Consider the following 22,560-nt stretch of genomic DNA (forward strand, 5'->3'; position numbering starts at 1 on the left):
AATCAATTCTTGTGCCTCAGCCTCCCGGTAGCTGGAACTACAGGCATGTGCCACCACATCCAGCTAATTTTTGTATTTTTAGTAGAGATGGAGTTTCACCATGTTGGCCAGGCTGGTCCTCGAGTTCAGATGATCGCCTGCCTCAGCCTACCAAGGTTTTGGGATCACAGGCGCGAGCCACTGTGCACAGCCACATACATTTTTTTTTTTTTTTAAGAAAATAAAGTCTTTATTTACATCAGTAAAATAAATGACAAAATCCCTGTGAAAGGAGCATACAGACTACTATCTAAATGTGTTGCAGCAGGGCTATTCAGATTGTATTTCCTGCACATGTAGCTAACCTACGATTTTTCCTGTTTCCCACTGATTTCACTATCTGGCAGCCTAGCAGTTATGTGCATCTCACAAAAGACATGATCAGGAAGAATGAACTGTCCCTAGCCACTTGTGTACATGTACACTTCATTTTTTCAGCAAGCACTTGCATGCAGTCTTTGAAAGAGAGGTATTAATACAGACATTTTTAAGAACATGCATATACTCACACACTTTAGGGGATGCAAAAAAAATCTGCATATGTGGGTAACATTTATGGTGGACCAAATGGAGCTAGGCTGCTTCACATGGATGATTTCCATAATATCCCTGGAAGAATGCTTTCCCTTTCTAAGCTCTGTCTGCAAACTCGTCTGCAAACTCACCCTCCGGCGGTTCATGTCCTCGATGTACTTCATCACTTTCTGAGTGGCCAAAATACTCCCTTTCTTCTTAGATATGGCTTTTAGAATATCTTTTTCAAACTCGTGCACTTCTCTCTCAACTTCATTCCATCGAATTTCAGCCTCCTCAATGATCGCCTGGGGGAGTCAGCACAAAGAGAGAAGAGCGTTTCCAAAACTCTTCAAGGATGTGTCCTCTGAGAAACCTAAGTTCCCAGGCCTCTTTTTGTCCCCAAATATTATGTTTCTTCTTAGTCTTAGGAACATATCCTTAAGATACAAACTTGACTACTTAAATGCTATTAGTTAAATGCATTCTTCAAAAAATAGAATCCATAAAAACAGAGCAAACAAAAACAGGGTGTCAGGTATCTATCTTTTTTTTTTTTTTTTCTTTTTTTGGGACAGTCTCACTCCATTGCTCTGTTGCCCAGGTTGGAGTGCAATGACACAAATTCAGCTCACTGTAACCTCCACCTCCTGGGTTCAGGCAATTCTCCTGCCTCAGCCTCCAGAGTAGCTGGGACTACAGGTACCCGCCACCATGCCAGGCTAGTTTTTGTATTTGTAGTAAAGAAGGGATTTCACCATGTTGACCAGGCTGGTCTTGAACTCCCGATCTCAGGTGATACACTCACCTGAGCCTCCCAAAGTGCTGGGATTACAGGCATGAGCCATCATGCCTGGCCAAGTTATCTATCTAAATATGCATTTCCATATTTAAAATTATTTATCCATTAAAATATCTGGAAGGATATACATCAAAACATGAACCACAGTTACATCTACAGAGATGGATTAGTGGGGAAATAAAGAGGCACTCATACTAGGTATTTCTGTTACTTTTTAAAAAAAGATGTTATATTTCCAAGCCTGAGTATTTGTGGGGGGTAGGAATGGAAAAAAAATAAAGAAGATATTATAAAGACAGGTATGGTGCCTGTAGTCCCAGCATAGGCAAGAAGATTACTTGAGGCCAGAAGTTCAAGGCTGTCATGTGCTATGATCACGACCATGAATAGCTACTACACTCCAGCCTGAGCAATACATTGAGGCCCCATCTCTGAAAACCAAAAAAAAAAAAGGATTTTACAAAATGAGTATCTGTATTGACATAAACAGATGTTAGGTGAAAAATACAGTTCACAAAATAATGTGATACTATTTTTTAAAAGAAATTCATGTATGCATAGAAAATTATCTATAGGAGGTAAATGGAAAGTCAACAGAAATTACCTCTGAGTGGTAAATTGTGAATTTTTTCAAATGTTCTTTTAGCTTAACTGTATTTTTCAATATTCTACAACATAGATTGACTTGAAATAAGAACACACACACACACACACACACACACACACACACACCACACACACAAAATTATCATTTTTTTTCACCATGTTGGCATGGATGGTCTCAATCTGTTGACCTCGTGATCCGCCTGCCTCAGCCTCCCAAAGTGCTGGGATTATGGGCATGAGCCACCATGCCCAGCCACATAATTACTTTAAAAAGTAAAATGGAATGGTATCTGTAACCAGACTGCAAATCATCCTAATTCAGGCTTTTTTTCTGGGCACCAAGAAGCAAAACCATTTTCACTGGCCAGCCTCAGGCACCAGCCTCTTCCCAGCCCCATCATCTCCACGAGGTAGAACATTAATCCACCTGAAACGCTGCTTTCAACATGTTGCTCTCCAACTCAAGTATCCTCAGTGGGGTCCAGCTTTCTAAAACATCAAAGATAAACTCCTTGGCATGGCTGTCAAGAAACTGTAGCCTTACTCAACCTGAATTCCTAACGCAGCCTCCAAAGCATCCTCTTCTCTAATTGCACCATCTTCCTCAATGTCATGAGCTCGCCATGCTGGTGCCCACCTCTGCTGCGTTGCTCATGTCATTCTCCTTTCCTGGGGTGCCCTTCTTTCCCTATGCTTTAAACAGATGCCATCATTCTTCAAGATCATGCCAAGTCCCTGTTAAGCCCTACCTCCTCAACAAATTCATTTTGACCACTCTAGCCCACACTGATGTCTCTGCATTTGATGCTTACACTGCACAACCTAGCAGGTCAGGATAATGCTACCACATCCCAAACTCCTTTAACTTGCTAGAATGCAACCATGCATGTTTGGAAAGAGAGAGGGGTGAGAGAGCGAGATCAGCTGATGTGATACAGATGGTCTTATGGGAGACATGAGTCTACAGACTGGTCCCTCTTGAGATGAGTGTGATTCTGTGAATGCCCACATTTAGAAACAGAAAAATAGAAAAACTTTATAAATAGAACAGAAGTGTCTATTTTTCATACAACATGGCTCTCAAATGCAAGCCAAAAACATCATCCTGTGGGCAACCGAATTAACAGTGATGTTTCTTCTCTGGAGGAAACTGTATTGGACTAAAAGACACTATATTGGTCTGTAACAGGGCATGAACCATGGGCACGTGTGCTGTATAGAAATGCTGACCTAGGGACTTTTCACTCCATTCACTGACTGTGATGGTTAGTATTAGGTATCAACTTGACTGGATTCAGGGATGCCTAGATAGGTGGCAAAGTATTGTTTCTGGGTGTATCTGTGAGGGTGTTCCCAGAGGAGACTGATATTTGAGTCGGTGGACTGGGAGAAGAAGATCCACCCTCAGTGTGGGTGGGCACCATCCAACTGGCTGCCAGAGCAGACAGAGCAAAGCAGGCAGAAGAAAGTGGATAAACTTGCGTGCTGAGCCTTCTAGCTGTCCCTCTTCTTCCCATGCCCGACAATAGCTTCTGCTCCTGCTGCCCTCAGACATCAGACTCCAGGTTCTTTGCCTTGAGACCATGGGACTTGTACCAGCAGCTTCCCTGGGGCTCCACAGACTGAAGGCTGTACTGTTGGCTTCCCTGGTTTTGAAGCATTCGGACTTGGACTGAGCCACTACCAGCTTCTTTCTTTTCCCAGCCTGCAGATAGCTGATCGATCACGTGAGACTTTGCCTTGTAATCATGTGAGCCAATTCTCCCTAACCAACTCCCTTTCACGTAGACATGTATGCTATTGGTTCTGTCCCTCTTGAGAACCCTAATACGCTGACTTAAACCTCAAACCCCCTGTATTAAGAAATTTTTGTAAAATTTTAAGATCATTTAGTGTTATCATGATTATGTTTTCTAAAAGAATTCATATATTAGGCTGGGCGCGGTGGCTCACGCCTGTAATCCCAGCACTTTGGGAGGCTGAGGCGGGTGGATCATGAGGTCAAGAGATCGAGACCATCCTGATCAACATGGTGAAACCCCGTCTCTACTAAAAATACTAAAAATTAGCTGGGCATGGTGGCGTGTGCCTGTAATGCCAGCTACTCAGGAGGCTGAGGCAGGAGAATTGCCTGAACCCAGGAGGCGGAGGTTGCAGTGAGCTGAGATTGCGCCACTGCACTCCAGCCTGGGTAACAAGAGCGAAACTCTGTCTCAAAAAAAAAAAAAAAAAAAAGAATTCATATATTAAAGATATATATTGAAATATGTACAGAGAAATAGTATGTCTAGAATTCACTTCCTAGTAACCCAGCCAGATGAAGTGAAAGTTGATCAACCAAGAGATGGCCTATGTTGATGATCACTGCACCTGGGTGTTAAGTACATAGGGGTTTGTTGTGTTAGTCTCTCTACATTTGTGTATTTTTAAAATTTCCATTAAAAAAGTTTAAAAATGTGTCGTCCCCTCAAGCAGGTGGTAAGTTTCTCAAAGACAGGCTCTGGATTCTCCTCATTCTACTAGCGTTTCTTCCAAAGCCCCAACAATCACATGCACCCACTCCAGGTACGTCTCACCGGGGTGGAGGTGGGGAGCCTGGGCATTGCGGGCTGCGCCCGGAGGAAGGTGTACCTCATGATGCTGCAGCTCGCGTTCCGCATTTGCCCTCATGTGCCGTAGGTCATCCTTTGCGTCTTCCAGCTCCTTTTGTACTAGCTCGAGTTTCTGGTCGACAGTCAGGCCCACCCCACGATCCACACCTGTCCGGGATTTGGATCTACGCCTGCCTCGAAACTGCAACCCAAGAGAAACAAAGTCATTGTCAAAGAAGAATTAGTAATGAACCAGCCCAAGCTGGGCGTCACCATGATCCTCTGACCTGCTAGAAGTTCCCCAGAGTGACAGCCAGGGAGAACAAATTAGAACAAATTCACGGTAAAAGGATGCTGGATATTAGACCTGAGGTGACATTTATTTCTCAAGTCATCCTAAGCCCCTGCACTAAATACTTCAAAGGCCTATGTTTGACAATGAACTGAAAATAAATAAGGGTAAACATCTAAGGGTAAACATCTTTTTTTTTTTTTTTTTTTTTTTTAAAGATGGGGTTTCACCATGATGGCCAGGCTGGTCTTGAACTCCTGACCTCAGGTGATCCACCCACCTTGGCCTCCCAAAGTGCTAGGATTACAGGCGTGAGCCACCGCGCCCAGCAGGGTAAACATCATGAGGGTGGGAAGGCTGTGAATGCATTATAGCCTAGCAATCAAGTCAAAGTCAGGGGAATCTCAGAGGTGTTTCTTGAGCTGAACACAGAAAAGAAACTGCATCTGGGTTGGGGGGCGGGGGCAGGGACGGTGGGGGTTGTGTTCAGCAAAACAGACAAGTAAACATCTTGGATTTTCTATGCATTTAAGGCAAGGTTGGAAGTGGGTGGTCCAGGGTACATACAAGTTTGCTTGGCCCTCAAAGGATAAGCCTATACAGATACCCCTTTGAGACAAGGGCCCGTGCCAGGACTGCTTCCCTTCTTTTGGTGGTTGGCTGGCCCTTGTAAACAGTTGAGTCCCTCAATTTAAATGAATTCTTGTTTGTTTGAAACAAGATCTTGAAACAAGGTCTTGCTCTGTTGCTCAGGCTGCAGTACAGTGGTGCGATCATAGCTCACTGTAGCCTCAAACTCCTGGGCTCCAGCAATCCTCCCATCTCATTTGTCCATCTCATGACCTACGGCACATGAGGGCAAATCCTCCCAAGTAGCTAAAACTACAGATGCATGTCACCACATCTGGCTAATTTAAGAATTTTCTTTTGTAGAGATGGGGTCTTGCAATATTGTCCAGGCAGGCTTCAAACTCCTGGCCTCACATGATCCTCCCACCACAGCCTCCCAAAGCACTGGGATTACAGGCCTGAGCCACTGCACCTAGCCAAAGGGAATTCTTTTAAGTAAACTAAGATATGCTGGGAGAGTCGATCTACTATTAACTGAACCCAATTCCCTTCACACTCACTTGAAAGAGAAACCCTAGAGCGGCAAAGAAAAATCAAAAGTAAAACAGGGAGAAGAAGGTCCCATGGTCAATCGGCCACAGAGGGCACACCAAAGGCAGATATACAAATACCACTTGCATTTAAGGGGACAAACAATAAAAGAATGTTCTAGATCTCCACTGCGTACCTGTACATAATCTGCTGCTGACATTTTAATTTCTGATAATCGTGGAAGTCGGTGATCGCTGGGCTCCAGTTTAATGTAGTATTTCTCAAACATATCTGTCTCAGTTTTGAGAGCAGAGTTTAAATAGCTGAAAGACAGGGTACCTGAGTAAGTTCTAGTAATGAGTTTAAAGCCCAAATTAACTAGTGTTTAGTAACTAGTGGACCTGTAAGACCCCTTCGCCTCTTGGTGCCTTAGTTTCCTCACCTATAAAATGGGTATATGAATAGCACCTAACTTTTAGGGTACATCCAATAAGGAATACAAAGCCTTCAGGACAGGGCCTGACTCATAGTAAGTGCTATATATTTGATATTTTTATTAATATGTTTAATAAGCTACAAAATGCAGAACACTAGTATTACATTGAAAATTGCAATAGGTTTCATCTTCAAATAACATTGAACCCATTTGGGAAATTCTTTCTGAATTACCATATATATATATATGCATATATATATATAAAATGATTATATATATAGTATTGAATGTATAAATAGTATGAAAAAAATATATATATGGAGAGAGAGAGAGAGAGAGAGAGAGAGAGAGAGATGCACTCACTGTAACTTTGAACTCCTGGGATCAAGCAATCCTCCTGCCTCAGCCTTCTGAGTAGCTATGACTACAGGTGCACAACGTCATGCCTGACTAATTTAAAATTTTTTTTGTAGAGGTGGTATCTTGCTATGTTGTCAAGGCTGGTCTCCAACTCCTGGCCTAAAGTGATCCTTCCACCTTGGTCTCCCACAGTGCTGAGACTACAGGCAATAGCCACTGTGCCCAACCTGAATCACTGTATTCTTGAAGTTATACACACCCACAATCTTCAGATGTTTCCTTTGGTTTGTGTCTTTCAGTTATTTTATTTCCAGCACCCAACAGATAAAAAGTATTAACTGGAAGTTTATCACAAACTGTGGAAAACTGAACTGAGCAACAGATAATATACCTAGTTTATCCTGCATATGCCAAGGTTATAACCTTTTAAACTTTTTAACTTCTCATATGTGTGTACGTGTTACATACAAGTATGTATATGTATGTATACGAGAGAGAGAGAGAACAACTTTGATGTTTTCATGTGTTATTGATCTATTAGGTTGGTCAGAAAGTAACTGCAGTTTTTGTTATTACTTTTAATATTCCTGCTTGGCTGAATTTTAAGACTAGTGAAGCCAGGTGCGATGGCTCATGCCTGTAATCCCAGCACTTCGGGAGGCCAAGGCAGGGGGATCACCTGAAGTCAGGAGTTTGAGACCAGCCTGACCAACATGGTGAAACCCTGTCTTTACTAAAAATACAAAAATTAGCTGGGTGTGGTGGTGGGCGTCTGTAATCCCAGCTACTCAGGAGGCTGAGGCAGGAGAATCGCTTGAACCTGGGAGGTGGAGGTTGCAGTGAGCTGATAACACACCATTGCACTCCAGCCTGGACAACAGAGAGACTCTGTCTTAAAAAAAAAAAAAAAACTAGGCTGAATGGAAAGCACAATACATCAAAGTATCTCGCTTTTTCGAGGTGTATGTAGTCTGCGGAGATGCACCTGAGTTTGATGCCCAGCACTGCCACTGACTTGCTGTGTAAACTTAGGGCAGGGATTTACCCTCTTTAAATCCCTCTGTGTCTTTGTTTCCTTACCCACCTCCTAGGGTTGCAGTGTCATTATATAAGGTCATATATGTAAATGCATGGTACACAGAAGCACTAAAAAATGATAGGTATTAGTAATATACCTCAGTTCTGAACTAAGGTACTTGTAGATGTACAGAAGTAACATCTATTCAGCTGCTAAAGCTAGGATATTCTGTGCAAGACCAGTAAGTTGTACAACTAATCTTAACTACATCATGGAATCTTGATATCTAATTTACTTGCTATAGTAGTAGATATAAAGCAAACTGCCAAAATAAAATAAATGTAGAATATTGGGCCACTCATTCTTTACGTCTGTTTACCTAGGTTCAGCACATGTTGCCGCATACTAAAACCACCTCAATAGCTTGCTTTCTATTCTGCTGCCATATTAGTTTTATCACAGAACTTTTTTTTTGGGGGGGGGGGGACAGTAGTCTCTTTCTGTCGCCCAGGCTAGAGTGCAGTGGCACGATCTCGGCTCACTGCAACCTCCACCTCCCGAGTTCAAGTGATTTTCCTGCCTCAGCCTCTTGAGTAGCTGGGATTACAGGCGACCGCCACCATGCCTGGCTAATTTTTATATTTTTAGTAGAGACGGGGTTTCCCCATTTTGGCCAGGCTGGTCTCGAACTCCTGACCTCAAGTGATCCGCGCGCCTCCGCCTCTTATAGCGCAGGGACTATAGGCGGGAGCCCCCGGCGCTCGGCCTTATCATAGAATCTTAGCATCAGAAAAACCTGACGCTGCAGAATTGTGGATCTGCTAAGCACACCTTCTGGCAAAACAGAGACTAATCAGGTTGAAACTCTCACTACCCTAATTACCCTCTGGGCTTCCTACCACCGGCCGCGCCCCTTCTTCCCACCACCCCATTCTAGCTCCATCAACGGCTTGTTGGCTCAGGTGGTGGAGACGCAGAGGTAAAGAGGCAAAGCCTCCCCAGTGAGGGCTTGGATCTTCTCCATGCTGGTCCCCAGGTCCGAGGCCGCCCGGGGAGGAGGGCCCAGCAGGAGAAGGGGCGGCCCCCAGGCACCGCCGCGGTACCTGAGCTCCTCCACCAGCCGGCACAGCTGGATAACAGGCAGCTCCTGCTCCGACCCTTCTTGGGACTCGGAGAGGACGCTCTCGGAGTCATCATCAGTCATCACTGCCGCAGCGGTCCCCGCCAAAGCCGACTGTGCCCAGGAACTCCGGCTGCCGGCGCTCACACGTCACTCTGGCTGCGACGCGGCGGTGCGTTGCCCGGACGACCGGACGCGAGGAAAGGGGTGGGGCTTCCGACGACCCCGCCCCTTGCTGCCCCGCAGGTTTCCGCTCGGACCCAGCCGGGTTGCTGGCCTTGAGCGCAGACCTGAGCGCGTTCACTTTCACTTTTTTAACAGTAACTCTTAAATCGATAGCAATAATAACAGCTGCTGTTTCTCAGTGCTTAACTGTGTCCTTGGCGGCGTGTTAACTATAGTTTAAGAAAACCGTCGCCACAACCTTGTAATGGTATCCATCACTCTCTCCATTCGCCAAGTGAGGAAACTGGGGCCCAGGAAGTTATCAGAGTGTCCTTCTTCCCCTATCTTGCTGGAAGGCCCCAGCTCCGTTCACCACCTGGTGCTTCCTACAATATCTGAGAGAACAACAGCTTCTCTCAGATGTTAACATTCTGCATTTCTGGAAGAAAAAAAAACGTGGTTGATTAAAATTGGGTATACATTCAAGAGACATCCCTAAACAGTCACTGAATATCTACTGTATCCTTAGTATCCTAGAGGGAGTGTCTAGAAAAGACCACTCTGATCCTCAAGGAGCTTCCAATTAAATGAAGGAAGCAGCCTCTAAACAAGACGTTGCCACCTGGGGTACCTACAGCAACGTCATGCATCACACTGTGCTTGGTAGTCATCTCCTGAAATCCTCAAAACAGTGGGGGTACAATTGGTATTATCGCTGTCATCTTACAGATCAGAAAAATCAAGGGATGGAGTAGCTTAGGTTCCATTCCACTCAAGAATGGAATCAAGCTCCGTTGGAACCCAAAGTCCTTGCTGTTAACTTCTATGCTGATGTGTGACATGGCAAGGATCAGGGAGGCAACAGGGGAGCTCTCTGTCTGCTCCCCATGGGAATAAAAGAGGACACAGGGCAGGACAGGCAGACTTCTCTTAGGGAGGGTGAGCTCTGAATGTGCTTAGAAAGCAAGCTGTGATAAACTACTTGGGGTGCGGGTCAGCCCCCCTTCTCCTGCAAGGGGCATGCTTTATCATTGACAGGCACTCACTAGATCTGAGGGAGGGCTTTTGTTTTGCTGCTAGGGTGCACAAGGTTGGGGCCAGAGTAGAATTACTGAAGATAACAGTGGACAGCCTGAGCCCCACCACCTTATCTCTGGCAGGAGGCCTCTTTAGGTTCTAGGGGCAACGCAGACCACATTTAGGAACACTTAATATGTCCATATACAAGGTGATGCAAATGGATGCTATCCCCAGTGACATAAACAGTCACCAGCTCCAAGTGAACCCAGAGCAAGAAAGGGCTCTGTGGCAAGTCAAGGCTGTGATGCAAACAGCCCTGCCAACTGGGCTGTGTGATACAATAGACTCTATGGCATTGGGGGTGTCAGTGGTGAAAAAAAGATGCAGCAGTCATCTTAAAGCAAGACCCAGCAGGAGAATCACAACAAAGGAGCCAGGACTCTGAAACAAGACCATGCAATACACAGCAGAGAACTGTAAGTCTTTTGAGAAAAACTCCTGGCCTGTTACTATATCCTGGTAGAGACAGAACACTGGATACATAGGGCACCAGGTGATCATGCATCAGTCCTGCCCACTACCAGCTGGGTTCCACTGGACCCACTGAGTCATTAAGTAGGACAGGCCCAGCCTCAGAACACTGCAAATCGAAATGGTTAATCCAGGATTAGGCCCCAGCAGGATCCGGAAGCATGAGTAATCTGCATGAGCAAGTAGCCCAGGCCAACATGTCACCCACCACATTTGTACTAGTATCCCTCCCTCAGCTCCAATGTATGACTATATTTGCAGGGGGTTGGGAGTTCATGACCACCTAGAAGAGAAGGAAAAGGCTTGAGCTCAGTTCACAGATGGGCTGGCTTAGAAGCCAAAAATGGACAGTGGCTTCATTACAACCACTTCATGAAAGGTGGTGAAAGCCAGTGGAGAGGAAAAAGCTTCCCAATTGGCAGAGTTGTAAGTGAGGGTGCAGCTGGTCATCTATTTTGTATGGAGAGAGAAAATGGTCCCAGGGGACTCATCTAATTGGCAACTTTGGTTTTTTTGTTTTTTGTTTTTTTTGTTTTTGTTTTTGGCAGGAGGAGTTTATTTTTATTTTTTTGAGACAGGGTCCCACTCTGCTGCCCAGGCAGGAGTGCAGTGCAGTGGCACAATCATAGCTCACTGCAACCTTGAAGTCCTGGGCTCAATTGATCCTCCCACCTCAGCTTACAGAGGAGCTGGGACTGCAGAGGCATGCCACCATGTCTGGCTAATTTATTTATTTCTTGCTCTCTCTCTCTCTCTCTCTCTCTCAGATGGGGGTCTCACTATGTTGCCCATGTTAGTTAGTCTGGAACTCTACCCTTGAGCAATCCTCCTGCCTCAGCCTCTCAAAGTGTTGGAATCACAGGCATGAGCCACTGTACCTGGCCTAATTGGCATCATGGACTCAAAAGACTCCCCATCAGGCTGGCTGGAACTTTGTTAGCACTGTGCTTTGATCTGGGATGCTTGCTCCCTGGGGCTCCCTCCCTCCTCTCCCAGATGTCATCACAGTGGGAGGCTGTCCTTGTCTACTCCAGCTTCCTCTCCTTTGTCCATCACAGACGCTTTCCCCAAGAAATAGATCTCTTCATGTCTAATTTTATCTTGGTTTGGAGGACTCAAACCAACACAAAGAATACATTTCAATCTTAATGGCATTATTCTAATTTGGTAACATATTACATGTATGAACTAAAATTTGCACTTGCCAAACAAAAATATTGTTTGGATCACCCTTTTGTTCAAGCTGCTTTATATGTTTTAAAAATTGTGGTTAAAAAATGCATAACATGGCCAGGTGCAGTGGCTCACTCCTGTAATCCCAACACTCTGGGAGGCCAAGGCAGGTGAATCACCTGAGGTCAGGAGTTCAAGACCAGGCCAACATGGCAAAATCCTGTCTCTACTAAAGATAAAAAAAAATTAGTGGGGCATGGTGGCAGGCATCTGTAGTCCCAGCTACTTGGGAGGGTGAGGCAGGAAAAATCACTTGAACCCAGGAAGCAGAAGTTGCAGTGAGCCGAGATCTCACTGTTACACTCTAGCGTGGGCAACAGAGCAAGACTCTGTCTCAAAATGAATAAATACCTAAATAAATAATTTTAATATATATATATATATATAATTTACCATCTTTTTTTTTTTTTTTTTTTTTGAGACACAGTCATGCTCTTTTTGCCCAGGCTGGAGTGCAGTGGTGCAATCTCAGCTCACTGCAACCTCCGCCTCCCAGGTTCCAGTGATTCTTCTGCCTCAGCCTCCTGAGTAGCTGGGATTGCAGGTGTGCGCCACCACACCTGGCGAATTTTTGTATCTTTAGTAGAGATGGGTTTTTACCATGTTGGTCACACTGGTCTCGAGCTCCTGACCTTGTGATCTGCCCACCTCAACCTCCCAAAGTGCTAGGATTACAGGCGTGAGCTACTGCGCCCCACCATTGCCTTAACTTTTAAACACAAATTAAAATTCCAAAAAATCACTCAGAATAAAAAAACTGAAGTAACTCAAGTTCCATTTATTTGTCTTTGCAATTACTGTACTATCATCATTTATTTTGAACCCATTGTTCAAATGCAAGAATATATTATATCACAGGAGCTGGAGATGAGAATTTCACCCAAAACAAGCCCAAACTTTCCCAAACTTATAGGAACTTATTCACAAAATGAATGAGTGTAGCTGAGTCTGTGTGTATCAGGGGACGATTGTACAGCAAGGAGTTCTCTGAATTGAAATATGCCGATTTGGAGCCAAAATGTGTATTGTTAAAGCTCAATATCTACTGTAGTCGTTACTTAGGACTTAGAGCCACCCATGAGTTTTGTGGGGGGAGGAGAATTTTGTTGCTGTCATTGTTTAGAATTGCCACCACCTAGTAATAACAATTTTTAAAAGACCAACTTTTGGTTGATTTTATTAGTGTTTTAAAGGTCTTTATAGACAAGGCAATTCTAAATTATTTCCTAAACCATGAGTAGAACCTCCCGCTGCCCTGCTCTTGGTACCCATTAAGAAGTGACAATTCCTTTGGCAACAGCTGTCCTAGTACGCTGGACTTTCTCTGTAAGGGAAGGCACATGAGGGGTTACTACAGGAGGGGTTTCTCGTGCCAAATGAGGGGTCTCCAGACTGTCACTTGATGAGACTCTGGAGTTTGGGAGCAAGGGGCTGACATCTGCCTCATGTCCCAAGAAGTTAAAAGTAGAGGCTGAAGGAATCTGCACATCTAAGCAGAGGCAGGGCAGGGGCTAACAGGGAGCAGGCTGCTCTGACATCAAGATGAGGCAAGAGAAAGGATTTTCATGGGTCAGATGTCTTCGCAGAAAGGGGCTGCAGGCTTACCGTACATTGCAGAAGATGAAGCGGAATCTAAAGAGAAAACACTGTAGCTCATGTCGGGGAACGTCATGGGGAGAATCATTAGGGAACCTAGAGTAGCCCTTCAATAGTGAGAAGCTTTGGGACACAAGCTGGTCTCAGGAACGTACGCCTGAAACCGTTGCTGTCATGTGAGACCATGTCTGTCCCTTACGTCTCCCCTTGCTCTCTCAGACTCCACCCTGGAAAATCCAGAGGCAACGGCGTGGAGAAGAGGAGTGGAGAAAAGCAAGATGTGAAAAGGAGACTGAGGCTGATCCAAGCTGGGTATCTCATGCAGTTATTAATCCTGAAAACCTCCATATCCCAGGGAGTGCTCCGGGGACATGGATCTAAAGCAGGAAATAAACAGATACTGGCTCAATCCTCAAACAGTAGAGTCCGTCACAGTAGAGGTGCATATGTTGCTTTAATCGATGTTAAGGAAGAATTGAGTTAGTACTAAAAAGGGATATTTCAAATATTGGCAAACAAAAAAATAATAGTAATAATGGCCTACATTCGAGTGCTTTGTATCCTAACCCTGTAAAATAAGAACTATTGTAATCAAGTATTCCAGCCTCAAAATGCATTTTAAAACATTTTTCCAGCCAGGCACAGTGGCTCACACCTATAATTCCAGCACTTTGGGAGGCTGAGGCAGGCGTATCACGAGGTCTGGAGTTTGAGACCAGTCTGCCCAACATAGAGAAACCCCGTCTCTACTAAAAATACAAGAAAAATTAGCCAGGTGTGGTGGTGTGCGCCTGTAATCCCAGCTTCTCAGGATGCTGATGCAGGAGAATCATGTGAACCTGGGAGGTGGAGGTTGCAGGGAGTCAAGATTGCGAGACATGGCCATTGCACTCCAGACCTGGTGAGAGTGGGAGACTCTGTCTCAAAAAACAAAAAAACAAAACCAAAAAAAACTCCTTTCTTGCTTCCAGCCTTGACACAGACTTTGAAACTTTTTGTTTTGCCCTTTCCCACCAGCCACTTCTATGAACAGTGCTCACTTATCTAATTTTGTGCTCGCTTAGAAATTCCAGGGGTCAGCTGGGCACAGTGGCTCACGCCAGTGATCCCAGCACTTTGGGAGGCCGAGGCAGGCAAATCATGAGGTCAAAAGATCGAGACCATCCTGGCCAACATGGTGAAACCCCTATCTCTACTAAAAACGCAAAAATTAGCTGGGCATGGTGGTAGGCACCTGTAATCCCAGCTACTCAGGAGACTGAGGCAGAAGAATTGCTTGACCTTTGGAGGTAGAGGTTGTAGTGAGCTCAGATAGCACCACTGCACTCCAGCCTGGGCAACAGAGCAAGACTCTGTCTCAGAAGAAAAAAAAGAAAAATGCCAGGGGTCAATTTTGAAGCAAAGCTGTGGAACCCTCCTGCTCTTAGGGGGAGTTAGGAGCAGTTAGCCCACCACTACCACTGTCAGGATGATGCAAACCCGTCCTGCAGACAGGACTCAAGATAACAAGACCTTCTGCCGCGCCACCCCGCGTGTTTCCCTCACCTTTCCTTCTTCACCCCTTCACTTAGCCCAAAAGGTTAGAATAGTCTTTCAAAGGTATGAGCCTGGCCATTCCCCAACTGCTAGCATTTAAATAACGCTGCTTTCTTTTCACCACACCTTGCTTCCCGTGTTTTTGATCTCTGAGGGCTGGACTCGGCCAGTTACACTATTACTAACCTCATTTGTATAGGTGAGGAAGTGAAAGCTAGAGAGGCGACGTGAATTACTCAGCCACACAGCAGGTGACATGCAGAGCAGGAGCCAAAAGCTTGTACCTTTAATCATTACTCATTCCTTCCCATCCCAGTCGTTCTTCTATCCATCCAAAACCATTCCTACTAAGATCATTGAGGTTACGTTGAACCAGGAACCGGGCGTGGAGCAAGCTCTGGGTTATTCTTTTCCTAGATTAAAGGCCTGACTATGCAAATTCGCATCTCCAGAATGTTAAGACGCTTAGCACATCTTCCTTTGTACTGCCTTCTCTTGATATTTTCCTTTGTAGTGTCTTCTCCTTGATCCTGCTCATCTTCAGAAGTGAGGAGGAGACCGAAAAAATATTTGAAGAATTAATGCCTGAATTTTTCCACATTTGATGAAAATTATAAACCTATAGATCTAAGAAACTCAACCAACCTCAAGCTCAACCAACCTCATAAACATGAGGAAAACGACCCCAAAGCAAATCATAACTAAATTGCTGACAACCAGTGATAAGCAGAAAACCTTAGAAGCAGCCAGGACATAAAAAAGACACAGTATATACAAAGAATCAAAGATTAAAATGGAACAAATTTCTTTTAGTTAACAATTCAAGCTGGTAGAGTTCTGAAAGAAAAAAAAAACCACCTGTCAAACTAGAATTCTTTACACAGCAACAATACCTTTTAAAAATAAAGACAAAAATAAACATTTTTTCAGATATTCAAATGCTTGAGAGAATTTGTTGCCAGAAGAGCTTCACTATACAAGATATGTTAAAGGATGTCCTTCAGGCAGAAAAAAGATGATACCAGACAGAAATCTGGATCAACACAAATAAATGAAGAGCACCAGAAAAGGTAACTAAGTGGATAAATAAATATATTTATCTAATATTTAAATCTCTTTGAAAGATAAACAAGTGTTTATATAACAAAAATTATGTCTTACAGAGTTTATAACATTTACATTGTAGCTGGGCGTGATGGCTTATGCCTGTAATCCCAGACCAGTCTGACCAACATGGTGAAATTTCGTCTCTCCTAAAGAAATACAAAATTGGCCAGAACGGTGGCACACACCTGTAATACCAGCCACTTGGGAGGCTGGGGCAGGAGAATCGCTTGAACCCGGGAGGCAGAGGTTGCAGTGAGCCGAGATCGCACCATTGCACTCCAGCCAGGATGACAAGAGCAAAAAATTCCGTCTCAAAAAAAAAAAAAAAAAGAAAAAAATAATTTACACTGTAGAGTTTATAAGTGAAATGTATGACATTGATAGTTCAAAGGCCTAGAGCAGGAATGGAAGTATGCTGGTATAAAGTTCTTATACTATATAAAGTGGTATAATAACAACTGAAGACAGACTACTAAATTAAAGAAATGTACTATAAACCCTAAAGCAATGATGAAAATGACACAGCAAAGACAGAAAGCTAAAAGAGTAGCTTTGACTCTAGACTCAATGTCTAGACAACGTGGTAGACAGAATAATGGCCCACAAAGATATCCAGGTTCTAATCCCTATAACCTGTGAATATTACCTTGTAAGGAGAGATAAAGGTCTTAACAATTTAATAGATTAAGTTAAAGGTCTTAAGATGCAGGGGTTATCCTGGATTTTGCAAATGAACCCTCCCTAAATGCAATCACAGGTGTCCTTACAAGAAGTAGGCAGAGAGGCCAAGCGAGGTGGCTCACGCCTGTAATCCCAGCACTTTGGGAGGCTGAGGCAGGTAGATCACTTGAGATCAGGAGTTTGAGACCAGCCTGGCCAACATAGTGAAACCCTGTCTCTACTAAAAATTCAAAAAATTAGCTGGGCATGATGGTGGGCGCCTGTAATCCCAGCTGCTCGGGAGGCTGAAGCAGGTGAATCACTTGAACCTGGAAGGTGGAGGTTGGGGTGAGCCAAGATCTCACCATTGCACTCCAGCCTGAGCAACAAGAGCAACACCCCTCTGTGGCCAATAAGTACATGAAATGATGCCCAACATCGTTAGTCATCATGGAAGTGTAATATGTAATAAACATATATAATATATAATTTAAAAGACAGATAAAAACAAGTGTCAGTAAGAATGTGGAGAAATTGGAACCCTCATAAACTGCTGGTGAAATGCAAAATGGTCCAGCTCCTTTGGAAAACAGTTTCATTGTTCCTAAAAGGCTAAACATAGAGTTACCATATGATCCACCAATTTTACTCCTAGTATATACTCAAAAGAAATTAAAACACATATCCATGCATGAACTTGTACATGAATGTACACAGCAGTATTATTCAAAATAACCAAAAAGGGCGTGGTGGCTCATGCCTGTAATCCCAGCACTTTGGGAGACTGAGGTGGGTGGATCATGAGTTCAGGAGTTTGAGACCAGCCTGACCAACATGGTGAAACCCCGTCTCTACAAAAGCAAAAAAATGGAAACAACACAAATGTCCATCAACTGATGAGCAGATGAACAAATGTTGTATCTACAAAATGTAATATTATTTGGCAATGAAAAAGGAATGAAGTATGAATACATGCAACAAGGATGAAGCATGGAAACATTATGATAAGTAAAAAGAAAGAAAATCACAAAGGACCACATTTGTATGATTTTTTTATATGAAATGTCAAAAATAAGCAGATACATAGAGACAAGAAATAGACTAGTGATTCTTTCTGGCTGGGGCAGGGCAAATGAGGGATAAGTAATGAATAAGGCATGTTGAGTTTCTTCTGGGGTAAGAAAAATATTCTAAAGTTATTGAGGTGATAGATGCACAATTTTTGAATACAGGAACAGTCGCTGAATTTACTCTTTAAGTGGGTGAATTGTTAAGTATGTGAATTATATATCAATAAAGCTGTTTTTTTTGTTGTTGTTGTTGTTGTGGAGATGGAGTTTCACTCTGTCACCCAGGCTGGAGGGCAATGGACAATCTTGGCTCACTGCAACCTCTGCCTCCCAGGTTCAAGTGACTCTCCTGCCTCAGCCTCCTGAGTAGCTGAGATTACAGGTGTGCACCACCACGTCTGGCTAAGTTTTTGTATTTTTAGTAGAGACGGGGTTTCACCATGTTAGTTAGACTGGTCTCGAACTCCTGACTGTGATCCGCCTGTCTCAGCCTCCCAAAGTACTGGGATTACAGGTGTGAGCCAACGCACCCGCCCAGTAAAGCTAAGTAGAAAAAAGAATAAGTAGAAAAATAGCAAGATGGTAGATTAAAATCCAGCCACATCAATAACTATATCAAATGTAATTGGTCTAAACACTGATTAAAAGGCAAAGGTTATCTGATTAGATGAAAAAGCAAAACTGGGCCAGTGGTGGTGGCTCCACCTGTAATCCCAGCACTTTGGGAGGCGAAGGCAGGTGGATCATGAGGTCAGGAGATGGAGATCATCCTAGCCAACATGGTGAAACCCCGTCTCAACCAAAAATACAAAAATTAACTGGGCGTGGTGATGGGCACCTGTAATCCCAGCTACTCGGGAGGCTAAAGCAGGAGAGTCGCTTGAACCCGGGAGGCAAAGCTGCAGTGAGTCCTGATCGTGCCACTGCATTCCAGCCTGGGCAACAGAGTGAGCCTGTCTCAAAACAAACCAACAAACAAAAACCATGCTGTCTTCTCTCCTCCCGCCTTATCTACATCTAACCACCTACTCAACATCTGTACTTGCATGTGTAACGGACATTTAAAACTTAACATACCTCCACTAAACTCATGACATTTCCCCCTCCCTCCAAACCCATTCTGCACCCATTGTTTCCCATCTCAGTAATTGACAACTTCATCTTTTCAGGACAACTTTATTACTCCTTCCAACAAACCTGGGAGTCATCCTTGACTAACCCTTGACTCTCCTTTTTCTCACCTCCACATCTGATCTGTCAGCAGATCCCACTGGCCCAACCTTCAGGGTAAAGCTAGAACTTGACCTCTTCTCACTACTACAACTACTCTAGTCCAAGCCACCATCATCTTTTGTCTACATTATTGCAGTTATCCCCTCATTCTGGAGTTGGTTGTGGGTCAATAAAACTTCAAAAAGAGGCCGGGCGCGGTGGCTCATGCCTGTAATCCCAGCACTTTGGGAGGCCGAGGTGGGTGGATCACCTGAGGTCAGGAGTTTGAGACCAGCCTGGCCAACAAGGTGAAACACTATCTCTACTAAAAATACAAATATTAGACAGGTGTGGTGGTGTGCTCCTGCAATCCTAGGTACTTGGGAGGCTGAAGCAGGAGAGTTGCTTGAACTTGGGAGGTAGAAGTTGCAGTGAGCTGAGATCACAAGGCTGCACTCCAGCCTGGGGAAGAGAGTGAGCTTGTCTCAAAACAAAACAAAACAAACAAACAAACAAAAAACTGCAAGAAGAATAAGATGAGGGGAAGGGGGAGGAGAGGAAAAGGAAGAGGAAGAAAAGGGGAACGGAGAAGAAGGAAGGAAGGCAGGGAAGGGAAGGGAAGGGAAACTTCAGAGTAAAGCTAGAACTGAAGGGGAGAGGAGGGAAGGGAGGGGAAGGGAGGAGAAGAGAAGGGAGGGGAGGGAAGAGGGAAGGCAAAGGGAAAATGCTGCCAACTTCCAAATTCTCATCTTCTTTTGTTCTCACCTCCACCTTCTGTAGTGCATTCACCCCACAACAGTCAGAGGGATCCTGTTAAACCTAAGTTAGATCTTGCCTTTTCCTAACAGAGCCTCCCAATGACTTCTCAGCTCACTCAGAGTACCTGTCTGTCACCCCAGCTATTTCCTCTCTGATCGCCTCTCCTTTACTTAGTTCTTTCTAGTCACACTGGTCTCCTGGCTGTTCCTCATGCTCCTGCCTTCCAGTCTTCATCCCAGCAGTTCCCTCTGGCTGGACACGCTTCCCCCAGATAAACACATGGCTCATCCCTTCACCTCCTTCAGATTCAATTATCTTCCAAGGAGATCTCCTCCTCCTTTCTGCCCCCTTCTCGGTCCTGGCAACTTAGCAAGCGAAGTTGTTAAAGCAAGCACCAAGAATACAAAGTCAGTGTTGAGTCAGTAAGTTTCCAGGTGTCCTGTTCCTAGCAGAAGAGTTCATACAACTATAGTTATCACCACATCAGCTCCTCGCCTGTGCTGCTGATTTTCCCTTTACCCCTTCAAATCACAACCCCACCCATCTGCGTGCTAGTGATGCTCCCTCCCTCAATCCCCTTCCCGGTAATCCTGTCCCTCTCTGCCCTAAACCCTGGGAGGCCAGTTCCTGTGGACTCCATTTCCCAGGCTCCCTTTCGGCTGACCAAGGGTTGGTTTCAGCCAATAAGAGGCGTCCAAGGAGACAGGAGGGCGGGAAGGGAGAGCACCAGTCTATTTCTTCTGGGCTCTCCCGCCCTAGTTTTGGCAGCACACAGCCTCCCTTTGATTATACCTCGTGTCTGGCTGACCCTCACGCACAGTGCCAGCCCTGCTGGACGCTGGTTTTATCATCCCTCCCATTCCCCATCTCACCTGGAATTACCTGGAATGCTGCTGCTGGTCCCTGGGTGCCACAACCATCTTCACAGATTCCCTTATTCACAGTCCCATGTCCCATGTGAATGTAAGCAGTCCCATCACTAAAGTCTCTTCAGCTGAAATCAGTAGGATTCTGTTTCCTACAGGACCCTGACTAATAAATACACCTGGACTCCACCTACCTGAGGATTTCACATCAAATCCAAAAACTACCTGTTTGCCCACTAGACAGGTTCACTGTGCAAATATCCCTCAGAGAGATATTGACTACTGACTATAAAGTCACTCTAAGCTATAGGGCATCGGCTTCTTTTCTTGGAGCCAGGCTTCATAAGTGGGGTAGTACCAGTGAAAGAGGGTGCCTTGGAGGTGGGGGATTCAGGAGCAGATTGTGTTTAAATGGCCCAGGGTTCCAGCCCTGGCTTGGCTACTGGTAATTACTTTGGTAATTATTAAAACGTGAGCTCTGAATGAAGAGACCCCCCCCCCCCCTCCAAACAGGCTTTGTGTGAGCAACAAGGCTGTTTACTCACCAGGGCGCAGGTGGGCTGAGTCCTAAAAGTGAGTCAGCAAAGGACGGTGGGATAGGAGTTGGTTTTACAGGTTTGGAGTAGGCAGTGCAAAGTTACTCAAGTTACAGTTTAGGGTGGTTTTTGCAAGCTAGGAGGGGGCCATAGAGTCTGGGGTCACAAGGTTGACCAGGGTTGGTTACAAAGTCCAATTGCCTTATCAATTGAGGTGGAACTAAGGAACAATAGAGAATGTCTCAAAGTTAATTAGGCACTGCAGGGGTTGATCTTTTCTTCTCCTTTCATGGTCTTCCAATTACTTCAGATTTTCTAATTCTGGGAGGCCCTCCAGAGGTGTACGTGCAGGTATGGGGGTCACCATGGCATCCATGGTGCCATCAATCAGCCTAAAAGACCTTACAGTAATAACTTAATGTATTTGTGCTTCAGTGTTCTCCTCTGTAAAGTAGGGATGACATTTTAATCGTTTACCCTATGCATCTTGCAAGGATACCATCAGGCTAGTATACCAGCAAATGGGATAAAGTAAGAAAAGGCAGCAGTTTGGAAAGTATGACACCAAGATGGGCACTCCAGCACCTCCTCCTCTGAGAGGAGCCACTGCCCCAGTTTGGCAGCAGTCCATAGTAGATTACTACCTGAGAAACTGAATCAGCTTGCAGGCTTTAAATGATAATAATAATTTAATTGTCATTGTTATTTCTTAATATATTTATTTCCAATTAGGTAATAGTATTGTTGCTTAATAAAAAACACTTATAACAAGTATTGTTTCAGGTACTATATTGTGCTAGCTGTGTGCCCAGCGCTGTGCTAAGCACCTTCTACACATTATCTTGTTTCATCAGCATGATTCTGCGAGATACAGGTACCTGCATTAGCCCCATTTTACTCATAAACAGACTGAGGTTCAGAGAAGTGAAGCAACTTGCTCAAGATCACGTAGCCATTCTGGGTGGGGCTGAAAATCAAACCCAGGCTCTGTCTTGCTCTGTCTTTTCCACAAATCTGCCCCGTTAGAGCAAGGGTTCTCAGCAAGTTAGCAAGAAAGATTTGGCACCCTCCCCCAGGTGACATTTGGCAATGTCTGAGGCATTCTGTTTGTCCTAAGTGAGGGGTTGCTATTGGCAGTTCATGGGTAGAGTCAGAGATGCTGTGTGTATCAGTTTACTATGGCTGCTGTAACAAATTACCATAAGAACAACGGAAATGTATCATGTCACATCCGGAGGCCGGAAGGTGTCTCCAGAGGCAAGGTGCCTGCAAGGCCACACTCCCTCTGAAGGCTCTCAGAAGAAGCCTTCCTTGCTTCTTCCTAGCTTCGGCGGCTCCTGGTAACCTTGCCATTCCTTGACTTGTAGCTATACCACTCCAGTCTCTGCCCC

The 22,560-nt window shown here is 44.6% G+C and overlaps 1 protein-coding gene across 2 annotated transcripts in view; it reads right to left on the minus strand.

Annotated features, from left to right (window-relative positions):
- Window positions 1-9,029, minus strand: part of CFAP263 (cilia and flagella associated protein 263) — a 34,283-nt gene extending 25,254 nt beyond the window's left edge. For both annotated transcript variants that reach the window (XM_074402228.1, XM_003943503.3), the window contains exons 1-4: window positions 8,862-9,029; window positions 6,141-6,267; window positions 4,592-4,753; window positions 705-860 (exon numbers count right to left, since the gene is read on the minus strand). In XM_074402228.1, coding sequence (XP_074258329.1) covers window positions 705-860; window positions 4,592-4,753; window positions 6,141-6,267; window positions 8,862-8,962 — 546 coding nt within the window. In that variant the 5' untranslated portion in view covers window positions 8,963-9,029. The remainder of the gene's footprint in view (window positions 1-704; window positions 861-4,591; window positions 4,754-6,140; window positions 6,268-8,861) is intronic.
- Window positions 9,030-22,560: the final 13,531 nt, after the last annotated feature.

Source organism: Saimiri boliviensis, chromosome 1 (assembly GCF_048565385.1).
Source record: "Saimiri boliviensis isolate mSaiBol1 chromosome 1, mSaiBol1.pri, whole genome shotgun sequence".
Taxonomy (NCBI): domain Eukaryota; kingdom Metazoa; phylum Chordata; class Mammalia; order Primates; family Cebidae; genus Saimiri; species Saimiri boliviensis.